This window comes from Hypomesus nipponensis, chromosome 28 (assembly GCF_054491055.1).
Source record: "Hypomesus nipponensis isolate SF chromosome 28, ASM5449105v1, whole genome shotgun sequence".
Classification (NCBI taxonomy): Eukaryota; Metazoa; Chordata; class Actinopteri; order Osmeriformes; family Osmeridae; genus Hypomesus; species Hypomesus nipponensis.
The window spans coordinates 4,465,520-4,483,904 of NC_140388.1; the positions used below are offsets into that span (position 1 = coordinate 4,465,520).

General features: G+C 47.3%; 3 protein-coding genes across 3 annotated transcripts in view; 1 reads left to right on the forward strand and 2 right to left on the reverse strand.

Annotated features, from left to right (window-relative positions):
• Positions 1-167: 167 nt before the first annotated feature.
• On the reverse strand, positions 168-5,246 carry mtx3 (metaxin 3). Its single transcript, XM_084694505.1, has 9 exons — positions 5,163-5,246; positions 4,239-4,308; positions 4,060-4,136; positions 3,801-3,893; positions 3,294-3,476; positions 3,014-3,090; positions 2,725-2,882; positions 2,560-2,648; positions 168-2,472 (listed from the first exon to the last, which is right to left on the reverse strand). The coding sequence occupies exons 1-9, from the start codon at positions 5,241-5,243 to the stop codon at positions 2,374-2,376; spliced, it is 927 nt and encodes a 308-aa protein (XP_084550631.1). The 5' UTR covers positions 5,244-5,246; the 3' UTR covers positions 168-2,373.
• A 658-nt stretch (positions 5,247-5,904) lies between these two features.
• snap29 (synaptosome associated protein 29) lies at positions 5,905-9,373 on the reverse strand. The gene is made up of 6 exons (XM_084694288.1): positions 9,233-9,373; positions 8,434-8,661; positions 8,005-8,198; positions 7,748-7,833; positions 7,518-7,622; positions 5,905-7,010 (listed from the first exon to the last, which is right to left on the reverse strand). The coding sequence occupies exons 2-6, from the start codon at positions 8,659-8,661 to the stop codon at positions 6,850-6,852; spliced, it is 774 nt and encodes a 257-aa protein (XP_084550414.1). The 5' UTR covers positions 9,233-9,373; the 3' UTR covers positions 5,905-6,849.
• Positions 9,374-10,169: 796 nt separating this feature from the next.
• pi4kab (phosphatidylinositol 4-kinase, catalytic, alpha b) overlaps positions 10,170-18,385 on the forward strand; it is a 32,538-nt gene continuing 24,322 nt past the window's right edge. Inside the window, exons 1-15 of the mRNA XM_084695363.1 lie at positions 10,170-10,300; positions 11,063-11,179; positions 12,385-12,478; positions 13,159-13,247; positions 13,376-13,448; positions 13,531-13,836; positions 13,935-14,083; positions 14,389-14,454; positions 14,571-14,667; positions 14,806-14,997; positions 16,068-16,168; positions 16,443-16,572; positions 17,604-17,739; positions 17,929-18,024; positions 18,132-18,315. Coding sequence (XP_084551489.1) covers positions 10,202-10,300; positions 11,063-11,179; positions 12,385-12,478; positions 13,159-13,247; positions 13,376-13,448; positions 13,531-13,836; positions 13,935-14,083; positions 14,389-14,454; positions 14,571-14,667; positions 14,806-14,997; positions 16,068-16,168; positions 16,443-16,572; positions 17,604-17,739; positions 17,929-18,024; positions 18,132-18,315 — 1,929 coding nt within the window. The 5' untranslated portion in view covers positions 10,170-10,201. The remainder of the gene's footprint in view (positions 10,301-11,062; positions 11,180-12,384; positions 12,479-13,158; positions 13,248-13,375; positions 13,449-13,530; positions 13,837-13,934; positions 14,084-14,388; positions 14,455-14,570; positions 14,668-14,805; positions 14,998-16,067; positions 16,169-16,442; positions 16,573-17,603; positions 17,740-17,928; positions 18,025-18,131; positions 18,316-18,385) is intronic.

Sequence of the window (18,385 nt, forward strand, 5' to 3'; positions counted from 1 at the left end):
AACAGGAGCTGTTCGGACCAATCAAATTGTCAGGGCGGGCTTTATATGATGGACAGATGATCAACAGTAACGTAATCAACTATGTCACGTAACGGCTAGCATAAACCCATACTGTCTAGTCCGGGCAGACCTGTGGTGGTGTCCTGAGGCACACAAACAGCACTGTATTTCAACGCATTTAATTTATTTGAAAATATGAGTTAAGTTGACATAGCAATACATATGTACCAAAAAACATTTGTAGTCATTAAGGTACAAAGCACAACTTATACTGATACCTTCCAGACATGGCCCCTTCAAACAAATAAACACATAGTTAAGTTATGAGTGTCTGTAGTGCTTTATAAAGGAACGTGTTCTCCTGTCTGAGGAGTATGGTCAGCAACCTATAAATGGAGCAGTGTTGTGAAACACAAAGGCACAGCAGCAGAAACTATAGACAACATTCACTGATCAAAACAGTAGTTTCTCGATAGTAACACAACATGAGTTACTCAAACTTAAAGGCAAACAGGGGAAAAAGGGATAAAAGGACAGGAAGTGCTTTGCAAATACATTGTAATCTGTGATTAGATCGCGTTGTCATTTGTATTTTGTTCTTGGGTGAACCCTGGCTCCAAAACTAGTTTCCCCTAGTGGGACAAAGAAACCTCATACCATGGATGTGTTGTCTGTTTCTGCTGCATGCAAAAAAGGAACAAATACCAGTTGACTTTTCATAGAGGCACAATAAATCAGTTATAAAAACAAAATACATGTTGAGAAAAAAAACTAGAACACTGTGCAAACAATGATGCAAGAGACAAAAACAAAACAAATACATACAAACATACATTGCTACAATGCGTCCCTTTGTGTCCTTGTTCTCAAAAACACACACACATATTACTCGGAGATTAGTGGGACACAAAACATGATGAGGACTGCAGCACTCCTGGGTTTATCCACACATAGTGTGGATGGCATTAGCCTCTAATGCCATCCACTAAAAGCCCCTGTTGAATCCGACACCTTGACTGATATGCATCAGACAGCAGCTCACAGCTACATACATGAATATACAATGTTTGAACTGGTTGAAAAGAGGCAGGGGTAAAGGAGACGGACCCTTCTAACAGTTATGTGACAGCAGTAACAGCATAACAGGTGTCGTTACTGACAGAAGTACCAGCAGACAAGGGGTGCTAACCCGGTGAGCTGGACAACAGATTCAGGTTTCACACAGTATTTACAGAACATCCACACAACATGACATTTTCCCTCTGTGGAAACATATCCTAACAAACCCAGTTGATGGACCTATGTCAAAAAGCTAGTGGTTCACTACCTCGGGTGGCCTGTATACATACCTGAGGAGTGAGTTTAACTGATGTCAACCGGCTACATGTGGATGGACAGTGAAGTGTTAGACATCATAAGTACTCTATATATAGACAAGGGTATTGAGACACCTACAAAATACGCCTACAGGAACTTTTATGACATCCCGTTCTAAATCACAGTTTTGGAATTGAGAAAATCACATAGGTGTGACGGTCAGGAGTCCCAATACTTTTGCCCATATAATTGATTTGGGGTTTCCGTACAAGCAAAACTCAAGGGGTTGCATTGTAACCGGGCTGTGTTTAAAACCATATGGAAACAAGTGGCCAACGAAATGAGACAGCATGCTGCTTGTGCCGTCTTTGCTAGTACTAATTTGCACATGCCGGTCTATTCAGGGTCGTGACCAGTCAACAACGGAATCTGATGTTGTCCAAATTCTTTGAATTACGTGAAAAGACAAAGAAACAGATATTAGCAATGAATAGAGCACCAAGGCTTGCAGTGTCAACGTAATATGAATATAAATACTTTGGGATTGGCCAAATGTCACATTCTCTCCCCCCCCCCCCCCCCGAATAGGCAGTCCCACATGACTGTAGTCCTAACATGTGATGGATGTAGTAGCCAGACACCACCCCAGCTGGTGGGTTGGTGCAGTGGGGACTCAAACATCACTGCATCATTTACAGTTTCCTCCCTCGAACCTTCTCATTGGGTGGCTAGAACCCAGAGCACCTTCATGAATGACGTACTAAACATGCACAAGGCCCTCTGCTTCCACATGCTCTTCTGCTCATCCCAATAAAAACCAAACCATATTTCTTAAAAAGATATCGCTGCCATTGTGGAAAATGGAAGAATGTCTCATGATAGGAGTTGACCGTGCTGAACATTTCCCTTTAGGTCATTAGAATCCGTTCAAGCCGGTTTACATGTTATCTAGTTCTCCCCTCTAGTATCAGAAACGGATACAAAGTTATACAGCATGTCTGATGGGCCTGTGCACTTGTCGTTGGCCAGGCCGGGTTTGGGGTCATAAGGGAGGGGCTAGGCCGGGGTAGAGCTCTTTTCATTGGCGTCTGGTCTGCGTTTGGCGTCTGGTCTGCATGGTATGTGCTGGGGGCTGCTGCGTAGGTTATCATCCATCTGTAGCACACACCAAACTTTTGATTAGTACACACACACACACAAACACACACACACACAACACAACACAGTAAACTGCATACTGACTTTCTCAATCAGGTTGGACTCCTTGTTGACCAGCTGGGTTAGCTTCTGCAGGTTTGCATCCATTGTCTCCTGGACGGGCTGGGGAGAGGCTGGACACACAGACACAGGCTACAGCAAGAAGAGAGAAGGACATGTAGAAAGAAGGGAAGAGTGTGTGTGTGTTACCTGGGCGACTGGAGCTGAAGTGGTTGACGAGGATGTTGTCACAGAAGGTGGTGAGGTTGGTCAGCTGTCGGAGATGACTCTGCAGTGGGCTGCTGGGAAGACTGGCTTTGTGGAGCGGAGCCAAGAAGCCAAACACAAACGCGTCCAGACTGGAGGGCCTGGATACACACGCACACACCAATCCTTCTAGATTCAACCAATACTCAACCAATGTGCTTTCTGCACATTACCATGCATTTCGTGTCACTGTTCACCCATATCCAAACAGGCAGAGAGCAGCAGAACTCACAAGTTGCCAAAGAAGTAGTTTGCTGTCCCTAGTCTGTGAGACAGAAGATTCAGACATTCCTTAGCTTCACTGTAGATCTGAACAGAGAGAGGCAAAAACAAGGAGAGACGAAACCCATATAGCAGTGAATAGCAGATAGTATATCCTCCTGTCAACAGCTGCATGAGCTGCAATACATGAGGGTGTTGTGTCTGTCTGTGTGTGTGTGTGTGTGTGTGTGTGGTTTGAGTGTGGTGTGAGTGCATGTACTGTGTGTTGTGTTTTTATGTATTAGGTCTACCTTGCCTTCCACCTCAGTGATGCTGTATAGAGGAGATTCACTCGTAGTCAGCAGGATGCGGGAGAGTGCTGCGTTGGAACGGCGACCAGGAACCAAGAAGTTGAGGGGGAAGGGAGAGCGGGAGGCGAACCAGGGCCGTGTCAGGTTCGAGTAGTTCTCTGCATCCACCCAGAACGTGTGTAACTACAAGAACATATAGAGGACACCCCCTTAGCGGAGTGCATACACTCACACACATTTGCTTTACTCTTCTTATGAGGACTAACAATTCAGTACCATTCAAAATCACTGACGAAATTGGCGTTCTTCTGGTCCCCAGAATAATATCTTAACCAACACACACACACACACAGAGGAGTCAGGCGCAGCAGGTACAGCTGCAGCCTGATGAGAACTACCTGTTCTACATCAAGGCTGTGAACGAGGCTGGGGCCAGTGAGCAGAGTGAGGCTGCACTTATATCCACAAGGGGTGAGACACACGCAGACATGCACAGTCCACACCTACCAGAGCTGGTCGTAGTTTCTCCTCCAGCAGAGCAGTGTAAGCCATGGTGTCGGCTCCCTGTCTGGCTGTCAGTTCATAATCAGCATTAAACCTCTGGGAAAGACAACAGCAAACAGTTACCTTCCAGACGCGAGCTAGCTACCACTGCATTACCATGAAGATACTAGCTAGCTAGGTACTACTGGACGACCGTCCAGATGCTAGGTAGGTACCCATGTCTGTGGGTATCTAGAGGTTGAGGGAGACTAAGGGAGCCCACCTGCTTCCTGAGGAAAGCCAGGATCTGAGAGGGCTCTGTCAGTGTGGAGCCCTCACACACCAACTCCGGGACTGGAGCTGCAGGGAGTGGGGACATATATTGTACATTTTTCTCCAAACAGGCAGGACATTCCCATTTGAATCTAATGCAACTCTAAACCTCAAAGCTTGAGGTCTTACATGTTAGAGTTCTCCATGTCCTGTCTATTGGAGAGACTGTGAGATTTGCGCCAGAAAACTTGGCATATGCCTGAAAGAAAGACAGAAAAATATTATCTACCATCTAGCATCTACCAAGACAACTACTGTTCCCGTCACAGGAATGGTGTCACCTTGCAAGGGGAAATATGTAGCTTACTGCAAAGTTGTTTGTTGTTGCCACAACTAGGCTACTACTAGCCTACTTATATATTTCAAATTACATATTTTTCCGTTGATAAAACAGGTACAATTCTCATTTCAAACTATTTTAGGGTACAAGAGCAGGTCAGATGTAGAATGAGGTGAGGCGGGGCAGCGGCAGGCAGGAAGGCAGGGTCACAGAGGTTTCCTACTGCAGAGTTACACTTTCACTCTTCAACGCTCGAGAGACAGCTAGGTTATTAGTGTCTGTTAGGAGTGGAACAATCCAGTTGACTAGCCTACGGGGTATAAGCCTACTACTAGTACAAGCACGATATGCGAAGAAGAAAGTAGTAGTCGTACCGGGGTAAACAGCAAGAAATCGTGATTGTTCTGACCTTGAAGAAATATCGATAGCATCAATAGGAATATAATCAGCATAGCTATACACAAATTAGCCAGCCATTGCTAGCAAGTTAAATAATTACTAAAAAAGCATGGTTAACGTTTCCAGAGAAACCTCTGACATAACTTTGCAGAAAGACTGAATTGTACTGAATATATCGGCCACTACGCGTTAGATGGTTCTTACTCTAGCGTTCTAGCTTTGTGATACATTCTCAAGGAACAGGCATGGAGAGCAAGGCAATGCACAGACCATGGCCTGAAAAAATATATTAAAATGATTCACAACCAATGGAAAAACAAAAACGCTAAAAGCTAGTCACGCAAATGGCTTAGCTTTTCGCTGAAAACATTTACCAGTACTATAAGAGATTCGGTATGGACAGAGGGCAAGCCCCAGTCGCCCCCCCAGCATCTCAGCTCCATGGAAGTCGCCATTATTGTTTGCCAGGATGAAGACACGGATGACGTAATTGTGCATCTGTTAAATGGTCTCGACACCAAATATATCCTAATTTCTGGCTCTCATATTAATTCATGATTGCAGAGTGACAAAGTTACCAGCAAAAAAAAACTAACAGCATTTTCATCAAGCTCCGCTTGCATGTGGACATTTTTTGACAGTTAAGTGTTTGTATGTTGCTTTTGGATGTATCCACTCTTGTAAGCGTGCGCCTACTACAATTTAGTAGCCCTTTTAAATTCGAGATAAATTATTTCTAAAAATGTTATATCACACCCACCCGCTGGTCATATTTTAATGGTAAATTCATACGTGCACAGGTGTTGCGGTGATTTCACGCTCTGCAAGCATGAAATATGTTCCGACGTTAGGCAGTTTTTTCTGTTCTTTGGGGTTAAGCTTTTGTGTATCCATCCTGACAATTTAAATAGTGAACGATCATAATTATTAAACGTTGGGACCAGTTTGAGGAAGTCCAAAAAAGCAGTACGCCTACTCAACTTGTCATATCAGCATGCCTTCTCTCGTTTCATCTCAACTTTAGATACTCCCAACAGTTGTTGTACAAAGTTTATATTAGATTACATCTATTAGTGTAATTATAGAAATACAGACAAGAAGGTAACAATAGTCTACTGAGGTTTGTGTGATTTGGCTTTTTAATCTACATCAGGTACTTGAATGACGTAGCCTACAACCATGGTAACCAAGACTATTCTGAATAATTTAGCCAGTGTAGCTTGTTATCCACACAAAACCATTATCCATGTTACAGCCAGCACAGTAAACAAACTAACAAAGGAAATAAACAAAGACATTAAGAAATAAACATCGAATGAATCGAATGAGGATATTTCTGTAATTGCATAAAATGTAGGTATAGAAGTGGATCAGTTTGAAGCAGACATTTCCATAGAATAACTGCAAGTTCATAGGAAGCCACTTCCAAGTGTGACAGTCGGATGACAGATTGACATCATCCTCAATCACACAACCCTCTAAACAGATTACATAAGGCAAATGGTCTGGAGGCTTTCTAGAGGCCTAAACATGTGCGGTTCTTCTTATACTTCATCACATCGATGATCCAATAAGGTGAGGATAGAGACGACACAACTATATCTAACTGCTTTCCCTGTAATAATGGGAAAGAGGACCAGGAGGTGGACTACAGACAGTACGCCTCCTGACGCCTTCTGGCTATGCAAATGATTACAGAGAAGCTGGGTATGTGTGACATCAAAGTGATACAATCCAGAATCGTTCCACTACAGAACAGCTGTCCCAGTGCAGCATATTTCTAACAGAAAACACAGACCAGAGACATTGGAAACTTTACATATGGGGGAAAATGTCATGTCAGTCATCAAATGCGTGGATGTATAGATATTCCATCTGTAATAGAAATGATCATGGCTAACTTGTTCATAAGAATGACTGAGAGCAATACAATTTAAAAACAGACATCTAAATCCAAGATAAGGAGTTTATGGTACAGGAATATGGAACCCAGGTAGGCAGATAGATAGGCAGATGGGTCAGTCGGTCTTTGATCTGTGTCAGTCTGTCCTGAGTGTTTTTTCATTTGAGGTTTTTTAACTGCTGGTTGGTGTTGTTGATCTTCAGGTCCATCTTGTCAACCTTCCCCAGGAGTTTGTCCAGAGAGACGTCCTGGTCCTCAATCTCAGACTGGAGACCCAGTCCCAAACTCTTCAACCTGCCCAGGCCCATTGACATCTCATCTGGAGGGGGACGGGGGCGACATGTCAAGTGAAAAGTGTGAGGAAGCCTTCATCTAATATTGTGATGACAACCTAGTCCACTGTGACTTACCCTTTCACATCAGATTGACACCCCCTGTATTTCAACCTTTCAATCTGTTCTAAAGACTTATTTATTCTCTTTAGTTTATCTTATTGCTTAAGCATTTTAAACAGATCGTTTAATTTCTGTACCTTCCTCTACATTGTTGTACGCTTTATTTTTCTGCAATTATTATTTTACATTGTGTACAGCCTTTGGTCAACCATGGTTGTTTTTAAACATGTTCTATAAATAAATATTGATTAATATCATCTGATTAATGTTCACACAGTGATGTGGCATTTTGTTGGTTTGTAACGTCTTACTCGTAACATGAAGGTTCTAAAAAAGTTATATATAAACACAGGTGTTGAGTGTAAAGACATGCTATAACACTGGCATGTGTGTTTGTGTGTGTGTGTGTACACCAGGGAGGACATTGTTACCGAGGTTGTTGTCCAGAGTCTTGTGAGCATTCTGGAGGTATTGGTTCTGAGGGTAGCCGTTCCTCCTGGACGAGCCATCATCTATCGATGCGGAGGCACCAAACCCTTGCAAAAAGATCAACATCGCAAAGGTTCCATCTAACTAAGGCCTTTACATATGTTCAACCACAATCATCATCTTCCTCATTGTCACTGACACGTCATTGCGTGGTTGCATTCCGGCCATGTACCTTCGTTGTCAAGCTTCCTCAGGTTGGGGTGGCAGGCCTGGTATTTGTCCTCATGCTGTTTACTACTGCCAAGGGCATTCTGCAATCTAAAAGGAGGAGGTAGGAGTTAAATAGGTAATAGTTTGTGTTGATGTATTTTGAGTCAACTATCAATCAGGCTCTGCTGACGCTAAATGGACCGGAGGTCAGTTAGAGGTCGTAGGTCAAGCTGAGTGTTAAAGCCGGGCAAAATGTTACTAGAAGTCTGAAAGTCTTACTTGTCGCTCGCCTGGTAGGAAGGAGGTTGCTCCGGCTCTGGCTTGGTCTCGGGCTTGGCCTTGAAGTAATTCACTAGACCTCCCCACACGCTCTTGATGCTGTTGATGTGTTTCTGGCTAGTCTTCAGGTCCTGGTCCATGTTGTCCACCATCCGCTCAGACCTCTTCAGAGCCTCTCCTTGACGCATCAGTTCCTATAGAGAAAGGGAGAGAAAGGGGGAGAAAGAGAGAAGGGGAGAGAGAGAAAACGGGAGGGTTTGAAATCGAAAGAGAGAAAGAGGGGAGTCACAGTTAGGAGAACTCTTGATGGTGCTGTTTAGTATCCCGGTGAGATGAACAAAGAAATCCCTGAAGTTTACAGAGATGCTCTGCGTAGTGTGACTAATGAACAATGAATGTGTAGTGTTCTGAGCCAGAGAGAAACAGTACTTCTGCAGTCTCAACGCCCATCTTCTCAGACTCGTAGATAAGAGCCAGGGAGCGCTGGCTGCTGTCAACAGCAGACTTGGCCGTGTGCATCACTTCCTGTTGTAAGTATCTCTGCTTCCTCTCCGCCTCACTCAGCCCACGATAACTTGGGTCGTCAAACCCCCCGCTTGACCCGCTTTCCTCCTCCTCCTCATCTGCAAAGGGGTTATGGGACTTGGGGTACGCCATCTTTGGGGGGGGGGGAGAGAGAGAGATCTGTGTTGGATTCTAGATAGTGGTATGGCTGTAAAAGAAGCTGGCCAGTTACACAAAACTAAATAAGGCACATTTTCGGCGTTTATGCTTGATGACATGCACATGAGCCAGTCAGCTCTGACATTCCTTAACGAATACAATACAACAGCATGCGGCTAGAAGAACGCCATTCATTGTCTCTTCAGGTGGAGAGCATGACTGAGCCTGACTTTAGCTAGTATTTGGTGTAAATTATCGATTATCTACTTCTTAGCTAGAGAAGTACCCTGACAGCCCCTACTGATTACAGTAACTCCCATGAATAAGTAAAGATGCGGACACGCACAAGTAAAAGGCCTTATCACTAACTCGATTTCATAATATAAGTCTTAAAATGCGACCAACGTTCCAGTAGACACTGACTAACTAGCAAAAGCCAACTCTGGCAACAGAACCTTCCACCATGTAGCTACCTTGCAAACAAGGTAGTTGGATAACTACACTGCTTGACAAACTGACATTTGTCTATTTAACACAGATTATATTGGAACTGGTTTGAATTTACCTTAATAAACCTTTGATCAGCGTCTGGTAGTGTTGTCGTTTTATCAGCTGGTTACAAAGCAGGAACTACTTCCTGTCACGTTGCGTGACGTCGCAATCGACATTAGGTATGTTCGACTTCATGCAGCACCGGCGTCGCCTGCAGCCGCCTGCAGCCCGGCTAACTTGAAACAGGCAGTGGCATTCTCAGCTTCAAGTCAGCCGGCTGCAGCCAACTGTCGGCGCCGCCGTTGCTGCATGAAGTCGAACACACCTAATCTGAGATCTGTGCTACACAGTTTTCGAGCAATAATGGCCCGCCGGTGCGCCGGGTTAATTTAGCCGGGCGCCCCATACTGTTTATTTATCTCGGTCAAAACTAGTGAATTATTTATTTAGTTCTTGTGAACATTACTATTTTTAAAGTTACTTGCTAAAGCTTGTTGTCCATTGACTTGAGCTCATACAACATTGTGAGGAAAATAAAAGAAGACTGTATTAATTTTTGGCTACTGATGATGCGGGGACTGGGACAGGAAGTGTGTCTAACTGATAAATGGGATGTGCCTGAACAATTTTTTTAACTGAACTTACTGTAGTCTCTCACATTAATTTATTGACAAATTAACCGTAATTTTTTACCGGGAACACCACACAAGTTGGGTTACGGTTAGAATAAAATCAAATACCCCAAATGTAATGACATTTCAGAAATGTATTTTGTGTGTTAAGATGCCATGTGTGAACAAAGTAATGTCTAATTTCAATCTATGTCAATCAGATTAGGTAAACTACATATTTGCAAAGAGAACATAAGATAATCGGATCACAGGGTTCAAAATACTGCAGCCCCCACTTTTTCTTCAAATATCACAGCTGTGTGTGTTTTTGCGTTGCGCTGAATGTGCCACCAGTGTTGCCGTACTGCGACGCTGTCTCCGCCAGCCCTCACCTCTCCTCTCTGTTCTCTGGTGTTGATGTTGGGGTAAACATGTCGGTACATAGAGGTGTAACCAGAGGGTTCTACTTCAACACAGTACTGTCACTAGCCCGTTCTTTGGCGGCAAACAGACCTACGCCACTCGAAAAGGTAAGAAAAATGTCTCAGAAGTCACCCGGCAGTTAACAGTTAGTCTAATAGCTAGGAACAGAAGTTGTTTGAAAGAGCGTTTGAATGCACGTCGCTTCCGCACAGACGGCGGTGTTTGGTTCAGTAATACAGTTGAAAGGCGTCTACGTGGAACGTTTGCTCATTGCTTTTATCACGCAGTCCAATCATTTTCCAACAAATGTCATCTGTCTTCCTGAATGAATGATTCAGTGACATTGACAATAACAAAAACATTCTTCAACAAGAAAGAGGATCTTGTAGAGATCACTGAATGAGCTGTGCTACACTGCCTTAAAAGTATTGCGCACTGCAGTCAAACAGGTTCTACGCCGAGTTATCACCCACTCAGCTTCTCTCAGTAACTCAGCGCCCTATGGACCGCTTTTCTGCCACACATTTCCAACTAATTCTCAAACTGTTCTTAAACATTGGGAGTCTCTGTCTGTAGTTGGATAGAATTGCAGGCTTAACAGCGCGGTAGAACTGAATCGCACTATCGATTCATTGTCATACATTATCTTCACTCCAGAAAGAAATGTCCTCATAAAAACACAAAATAGCCAAATAATGTATAATAATAATAATGTAATAATGTATCATTTTTACATATGTAATCCACAACTCAATGGTTGCCAGCATTGGAACTTCTCAATGTTCTTCATCCTGCCCACCAATTTCCCACTTTGGCTTGTTCCTGACCTGCATGTGTGTGTGTATTTGTTCAACCCTGGCCTCCCTCAGGTCCAGAAGCTACAATGCATGTGCCCCGTGGAGTCAAGAGGCGTGTTCACGCTGGATGCTCGTCGGAGAGACGCTGTCATTGCGATCGCTGTGTTCCTGGTGGAGTCTGACCTGCAGGTGGGTGGTGGGCTGAGGGGAGGTAGTTGGGCTGAGGGAAAGGGATTTGGGCTGAGGACTGGGGGGAAGGTAGCTGGGCTGAGGGGAAGGCTGAGGGGAAGGTAGCTGGGCTGAGGGGAAGGCTGAGGGGAAGGCTGAGGGGAAGGTGGCTGGGCTGAGGGGAAGGTGGCTGGGCTGAAAGGAAGGCTGAAGGTAAGGTGGCTGGGCTGAGGGGAAGGTGGCTGGGCTGAGGGCAAGGTGGCTGGGCTGAGGGGAAGGTGGCTGGGCTGAGGGCAAGGTGGCTGGGCTGAGGGCAAGGTGGCTGGGCTGAGGGCAAGGTGGCTGGGCTGAGGGCAAGGTGGCTGGGCTGAGGGGAAGGTGGCTGGGCTGAGGGGAAGGTGGCTGGGCTGAGGGGAAGGTAGTTCCAACTAGAATTTACATTTACATTTCTGCATTTAGCAGACACTTTTATCAAATCAAATCAAATGTATTTGTATAGCCCTTTTTACACGCAAGCATGTCACAGAGGGCTTCACATACGCCCATAGAACTGCCCCTCAACCAACCTAAACCCTCAAGGTTTAAGGCTTTTTATCCAAAGCAACTTCCAAGAGAGAGCTTTACAAAAGAGCATAGGTCACTGATCATAACAACGTGGTAGCCCCAAACATTGCAAGCCGCCAAAACATGAAGCAAACATTGTGAAAAACCAAATAAGTGCCAAAGGGAAGAACCATATAAGAGCATGCAGTTAAACAAGTTACAGTTAAACAACATGAAACTCAAAAAGTGCAAGTACAATTAGTACAGTTCCTTCCATTCCACAGGTATCCTGGTGATAAGCTCATTACTGTAATCTGTTTCATCCCTTGTGCTGGCTGGTTAAGCTCATAACTCTCCCTGCAGTGCCAGAAGGTGCTATGTTGATTCATTGCTCTCTCTACTTCCACTCTCATGCCAAGACATTACAGTTGTGTATACACCTACAGTAATAAAAAAAGATTGTGTATGTACATAACAAACCCAAGTATGTAAATTGGAAACTGAACAATAGGTGTGTGTTTGAGGGATTGCCTTGTGATTTAAGTTCATCCACTAACATGAGCAGTGTGTTTTAGAATAAGACTGTGTACTGTGTTTCTCGGCGTACCACTGTGTTGCCAGATAAGTAAACTTATGTACTGTGGCTTGTTTGTGAGTGTAATGTGCTGCTTTGTCCCTTGCAGCACAAAGACTTGGTTGTTCCTTACTTGCTGGGTCTGTTGAGGGGGATTCCCCGGGTCCAGTGGCTGGAGGAAAACTCCGGAAGGAGAGGAAACGGTATGACAAGCCTCTTAACGCGTCATAGCGCTCAAGTCCTACCAGAGGATAATTCAATCCCTGGATTGTCTGCCGCTGTGGGTCACTTTGCCTTCAGCGACCCCATAATCTCTCGGTTGGTGTGTGTCTGCTATTTGTGTGTGATTTTGGTGTGTGCATGCCAGGGTGTAGCCACTGTGATTTACTCTGTATAAACAGTAGCCTTGCGAGAAACGCTTTTGGCACAGATTCCATGTGCTTATTGGTGCTGAAGTGTGTGGGCTGGCACATGAGACAAGATGGTGTGTTTATGTGAGGGTGTGAGGATTCTCTCTGTCTCTCTCTCTCTCTGTCTCTCTCTGTCTCTCTCTCTCTCTCTCTCTCTCTCTCTCTCTGTCTGTCTGTCTGTCTGTCTGTCTGTCTGTCTGTCTGTGTGTTCGTGTGAGCTTGAGTGTGTGAGGGTGTGCCTCATCAGTTTAAATACAGTTCCCCCACGCCAGCGAAGAGTTCGATTTTTGGTGGCGTACCTGGTTAGTGGTCACGCTCGTAGGTCAGAGGGCCCGAGTCCGAAGCCATGTGTCGGTAAAGATCGGTAGGAAGCAAAACTGACGGTCTACGCGACCACGGCCGTTAAATGTGCTTGTAGGTGTGTGTGTGTGTGTGTGTGTGTGTGTCACAGTTCTCTCTCTGTGTCCCCTCAGGGTGGCTCCCAGTTGCAGAGACCTTCAGCTTCTGCCTGGTGACACTGCTATGTGATGTGGCCCAGAGAGACCCTGGCAGCAGACTCCAGGTCAGATCACGCACGTTGCCTCACAGCCCATTCTTCAGAATACCTCCTAAAATCTGATCCCAGATCTGCTCTCGACCGCCCCGTGGAGATGAAGAGTGCAGTCAACTCTGTGTGTGTTGTGACTGTAGATCCTGGAGGCTGTGATGGAGGTAATGCAGGGACTTCAGGACATATGCCAGACGCCCGACAATTACGAAAAAGGTAAGCACAGACATACACACACAAACACACACTTTTACTTGAACGCCTCACCCTGACATCCCCCCCCCCCCCCCCCCCTCAGTCTACCTGTGCAGGTACGTTGTCCCCTGCCTTCTGGGCGTGATGAGGGCCTTCGGTCGCTACAGCAACACGGAGGAGTCGTTGCTGTCCAAGCTGTTTCCCAAGGACAGCCCCCAGGCGGCCCTAGTTACCGAGGAGACGGAGGCAGTGCGGAGGAGGTCCTTCAATGACTTCCGCTCCATCCTGCCCTCCTCCCTGCTGACAGCATGCCAGAGCGACACGCTCCGCAAGCGCAACGGCTCCGCCCCCGACCCGGGGGGCCCCTCCCCTGTCTCCCCTACCACTCCTGGACCGCACTACTTTGAAGGTGAAGGCAAGGAATGTGTGTGTGTGTGTGTGTGTGTGTGTGTATTTGTGTGTGTGTGTTTCAGGCCTGAACGCTAACCTCCACCCCCTCCCTTCCAGGGTGCTACCGACCAGACAACAGCAGCGTGGATCCTGACTACTACTTCTGCACGGTCAGCTCCAGCTTCTCTGCGTCTCCTGCCTTTGTGGGGGCGGGAGCTAGGGAGGTTGAAGTACCTGTAGACCTGCTGCGACGCCTGCTAGGCATGGTACAGAACCATAATCCTGCACAGTACAAAAGCGCAAACAACACAGTAGCCTACCACTCAACACAACACAGTAAATCTCAACACAACACAGTACAACACAACACACAGTACCACACAATACAACTTCATACAATATAACATACAAGACACAGGACAATACTGCACAACACAATACGCAGGACAACATTACACAACACAATTCGCAGTACACAGGACAAAACTGGACAACACCATACACAGGACAAAGCTGCACAGCACAAGGTACTCCAGGGCAGGGCTTCTTAATGAGTGTTGATGTCCTCCAGGTGAAGAGCTTGGTGTCAGACGAGTTCCTGAAGACCCTGGACACCATGGTGACCGAGTTCACGGAGGTGAGCACAAACACCCACTGTGTGTATGGGTGTGTATAGGCGTGTTGGGGCGCACATGTGCTTGTGTTCCAAAGTGTCGGGTATCGATGAGGATGTCGCTGTGTTTGTGCTGTCAGGCCAACCCTGGGACCAGCCTGTTCTACAAAGCCTTCAGTGACCCCCTGTACGTCTGCATATTCAAGATGCTCAGAGACACCCTCTACAACATGAAGGGTAAGACAAGCCGGGATGAAGCCCTTCCCTTCGCCTCTCTCTCTTTGCTGTCTCTCCTGGCCCCCGCCCCTCATAGCTTTGGGATGGAGGTAGTGTGTTTACTAGTGTGTGTTAACCCCCCCCCCCCCCCCCCTCCAGCCCTGCAGCCTGACTTTGTGAGGGAGGTGCATGACTTTGTCCTGGAGCAGTTCAGCAGCAGCCAGTCGGAGCTGCAGCGCGTCCTGCACACCTCGGACGCCACGCTCGGAGAGCCCAGCCCGCTCAAGCTGCGCTGCCAGGCCAACGCCGCCTGTGTGGACCTCATGGTCTGGGCCGTCAAGGACGAGCAAGGTGAGGGAGGACGACAGGAAGGTTTAGGGGAGGGAGGATGACAGGGTGAGGGAGGACGACAGGAAGGTATAGGGGAGGGAGGATGACAGGGTGAGGGAGGATGACAGGAAGGTATAGATGAAGGAGGATGACAGGAAGGTATAGTTGAAAGAGGATGACAGGGGCGGGGGAGGATAACAGGAATGTATAGGTGAGAGAGGATGACAGGGTGAGGGAGGATGACAGGGTGAGGGAGGATGACAGGGTGAGGGAGGATGACAGGGTGAGAGAGGATGACAGGGTGAGGGAGGATGACAGGGTGAGAGAGGATGAAAAGGTGAGGGAGGATGACAGGGTGAGAGAGGATGGCAAGGTGAGGGAGGATGACAAGGTATGGGAGGATGACATGGTGAGGGGGGATGACAGGGTGAAGGAGGATGAAAAGGTGAGGGAGGATGACATGGTGAGGGAGGATGACATGGTGAGGGAGGATGACATGGTGAGGGAGGATGACAGGGTGAGGGAGGATGACAAGGTATGGGAGGATGACATGGTGAGGGAGGATGACAGGGTGAGGGAGGATGACAGGGTGAGGGGGGATGACAGAAAGGTATAGTTGAAGGAGGATGACAGGAAGGATGGGCGAGGGAGGATAACAGGAATGTATAGGTGAGAGAGGATGACAGGGTGAGGGAGGATGACAGGGTGAGGGAGAATGACAGGGTGAGGGAGGATGACAGGGTGAGGGAGGATGGCAAGGTGAGGGGGGATGACAAGGTATGGGAGGATGACATGGTGAGGAAGGATGACATGGTGAGGGGGGATGACAGGGTGAGGGGGGATGACTGGAAGGTATAGGCGAGGGAGGATGACAGAAAGTTGGGGTGGTGCCCTCCCTAGGTCATACTGTACCAGGGGTTCATCAGACTGCACCCATATCTTCTAATCCTTTTGTCTGTTTAGACCCCAACCCTGTCTGGAACCCGTGCTAGGGTCATATGACAAGACCACGTCCTTGGGTCGACTGCCCGTAGCTTCATTCTGATCCCTTCCTCTTCCTTTATTCCTCTCTGGCCTTTTGGGGGGCGTAGGTGCTGAGAACCTGTGCACCAAGCTGTCTGAGAAGCTGCAGTCCAAAACCTCCAGCAAGGTCATCATGGCCCACATGCCCCTGCTCATCTGCTGCTTGCAGGTAGACCGCCCCTCTGCCCCACTGCTGGCTGTAGGCTCTTGGATGATAGCAGGCTTATTAGATGGGTATCTATCAGTGGTATAGCATTTGACTGCTGATAAAGAGGTAAAAGGTTCACTGTGGATGAAAGTGCCACTAAATGAATGCCTTGTTAGCAGGGGGGCCGCTCGTTAGCGGGATCAACTCTTGGTTGTCGATAGAGAGATGGCAGAGCCGGAGAGCTAATTGCTGTAATTGTAGGTTATGTGTGTGTGTGTGTGTGTGTGTTTTCCAGGGTCTGGGCCGCCTGTGTGAGAGGTTCCCTGTGGTTGCACACTCCACCACCACCTCCCTGAGAGACTTCCTGGTGGTGCCCTCCCCCGTCCTTGTCAAGCTCTACAAGTACCACAGCCAGTACTGCACAGGTACCTATGACAACCACAGCCAGTACTGCACAGGTACCTATGACAACCACAGCCAGTACTGCACAGGTACCTATGACAACCACAGCCAGTACTGCACAGGTACCTATGACAACCACAGCCAGTACAGCACAGGTACTTATGACAACCACTGCCAGTACTGCACAGGTACCTATGACAACCACAGCCTGTACTGCACAGGTACTTATGACAACCACAGCCAGGACAGCACAGGTACCTATGACAACCACAGCCAGTACAGCACATTTACCTGTAGCAAACACAGCCGGTACAGCACAGGCAACTATGGCAACCCCTGTTGATACAGCAAGGTTACTGGTAACCCTGGCCAGTACAGCTAGATAACTACAAACCCATGGCCTGTACAGCTGGGTAACTATGGCAACCCCCCCCCCCTACCACTAAGTAACCAATGGAATCCTTAGTTATAACAAAGTTAACTCTTGTACTCGATGTGAAATATTTTACTGTTGATTGTTCTTCTACAGGTACAGTCTTGCACTTTTGGGGTTCATGTTGTTTTAATTTGTAACTTGTATAACTGCATGCTCTTATGGGTCTTCCCTTGGCACTTGTTTAGTTTTTCACAATGTATGCTTCATGTTTTGGCTGCTTGCAATGTTTGGGACTACCTCGTTATTATGATCAGTGACCTATGCTCTTTTGTAAAGCTTTCTCTTGGATGTCGCTTTGGATAAAAGCGTCTGCTAAATGCATAAATGTAAATGTAATGTAACGAGAGTTCCCTGCACAGTGAACTGATGCCCGATACTGTAGTCCACTGAAGAATGGCATTGCTGATATTGATGCGCCCCGTTCAGTCCATGAACACATCAAATCTCTATCTGTCATTGATTTGCCCTGCAGTCCTGACAAGGCCTGCTATTGTAGCCACTAGACTGGTCATGTGACTTTATGGAACATCTGCTTGTCCTGTCGGCTGTTCCATGTGAACTATCCCTCCCTTCTCCTCCTCTTCTCGCCAACTCTTTGTTTTTCTCCCTTCCTCACAGCCCCAGGGACTGGGGAGATCAGGATCAATGTGATTAATGAACATTCCCAGTCCAGCTTCAACCTGCTGTCCAACAGGAAGGACCAGCCGTCTATGTACGAACAGCTCCGGGACATCTCTATTGACAACATCTGCAGGTCAGAGAAGTGCCCTGCTTTTCCCACTGGTCCTGCCGTTAGAAATCAATCACTCAATCTGCGACATATTCGCTCTCATTCTCTCGCTCTCTCTCCCTGCCCACCTCCTTAGTCTTTCTGTTAGAAGAAAAGAGACAAAGTAATGGAAGCCTCCTTCTGTCTGCTCCCCCCCCTCCCTGGTCCTCACAGGTCTCTGAAGGCAGGCCTCACCATGGACCCAGTCATAGTCGAGGCTTTCCTCGCCAGCCTGTCCAACCGACTCTACATCTCCCAGGAGAACGACAAGTAAACACCCCCGGCCGACCACCCCCGTCCACATCAAGCGCGAGGCAGAGTGATTGATGGCTCCCCCTTCTGTCTTGTGCGTCGTCCCCCCCCCCCCCCCCCACCAGGGACGCCCACCTGATCCCGGACCACACCATCCGGGCACTGGGCCACATGGCGGTGGCTCTGAGAGACACGCCCCGGGTGATGGAGCCCATCCTCCAGATCCTGCAGCAGAAGTTCTGTCAGCCGCCGTCGCAGCTCGACGTGCTGATCGTCGACCAGCTGGGCTGCATGGTCATCACGGGGAACGTAAGACGTGTGCACACGCGTGCGTGCCCGGGCCCGGGACACGACCACAGATCCATACAAACACACGCGC

Bases quoted from the DNA above. Each gene is read 5' to 3' on its own strand.
- mtx3 (XM_084694505.1), bottom strand. From the start codon at position 5,243: ATGGCGACTTCCATGGAGCTGAGATGCTGGGGGGGCGACTGGGGCTTG. The intron at 4,137-4,238 runs GTAAGACCTCAA...CACTCCCTGCAG, and splicing joins GACATGGAGAACTCTAACAT to CTCCAGTCCCGGAGTTGGTG. The intron at 2,649-2,724 runs GTAACACACACA...CTGTGTGTCCAG, and splicing joins CTTCAGCTCCAGTCGCCCAG to CCTCTCCCCAGCCCGTCCAG.
- snap29 (XM_084694288.1), bottom strand. From the start codon at position 8,661: ATGGCGTACCCCAAGTCCCATAACCCCTTTGCAGATGAGGAGGAGGAG. The intron at 7,623-7,747 runs GTACATGGCCGG...TCTTTTTGCAAG, and splicing joins GAGGAAGCTTGACAACGAAG to GGTTTGGTGCCTCCGCATCG. The intron at 7,011-7,517 runs GTAACAATGTCC...GTCCCCCTCCAG, and splicing joins GACTCTGGACAACAACCTCG to ATGAGATGTCAATGGGCCTG.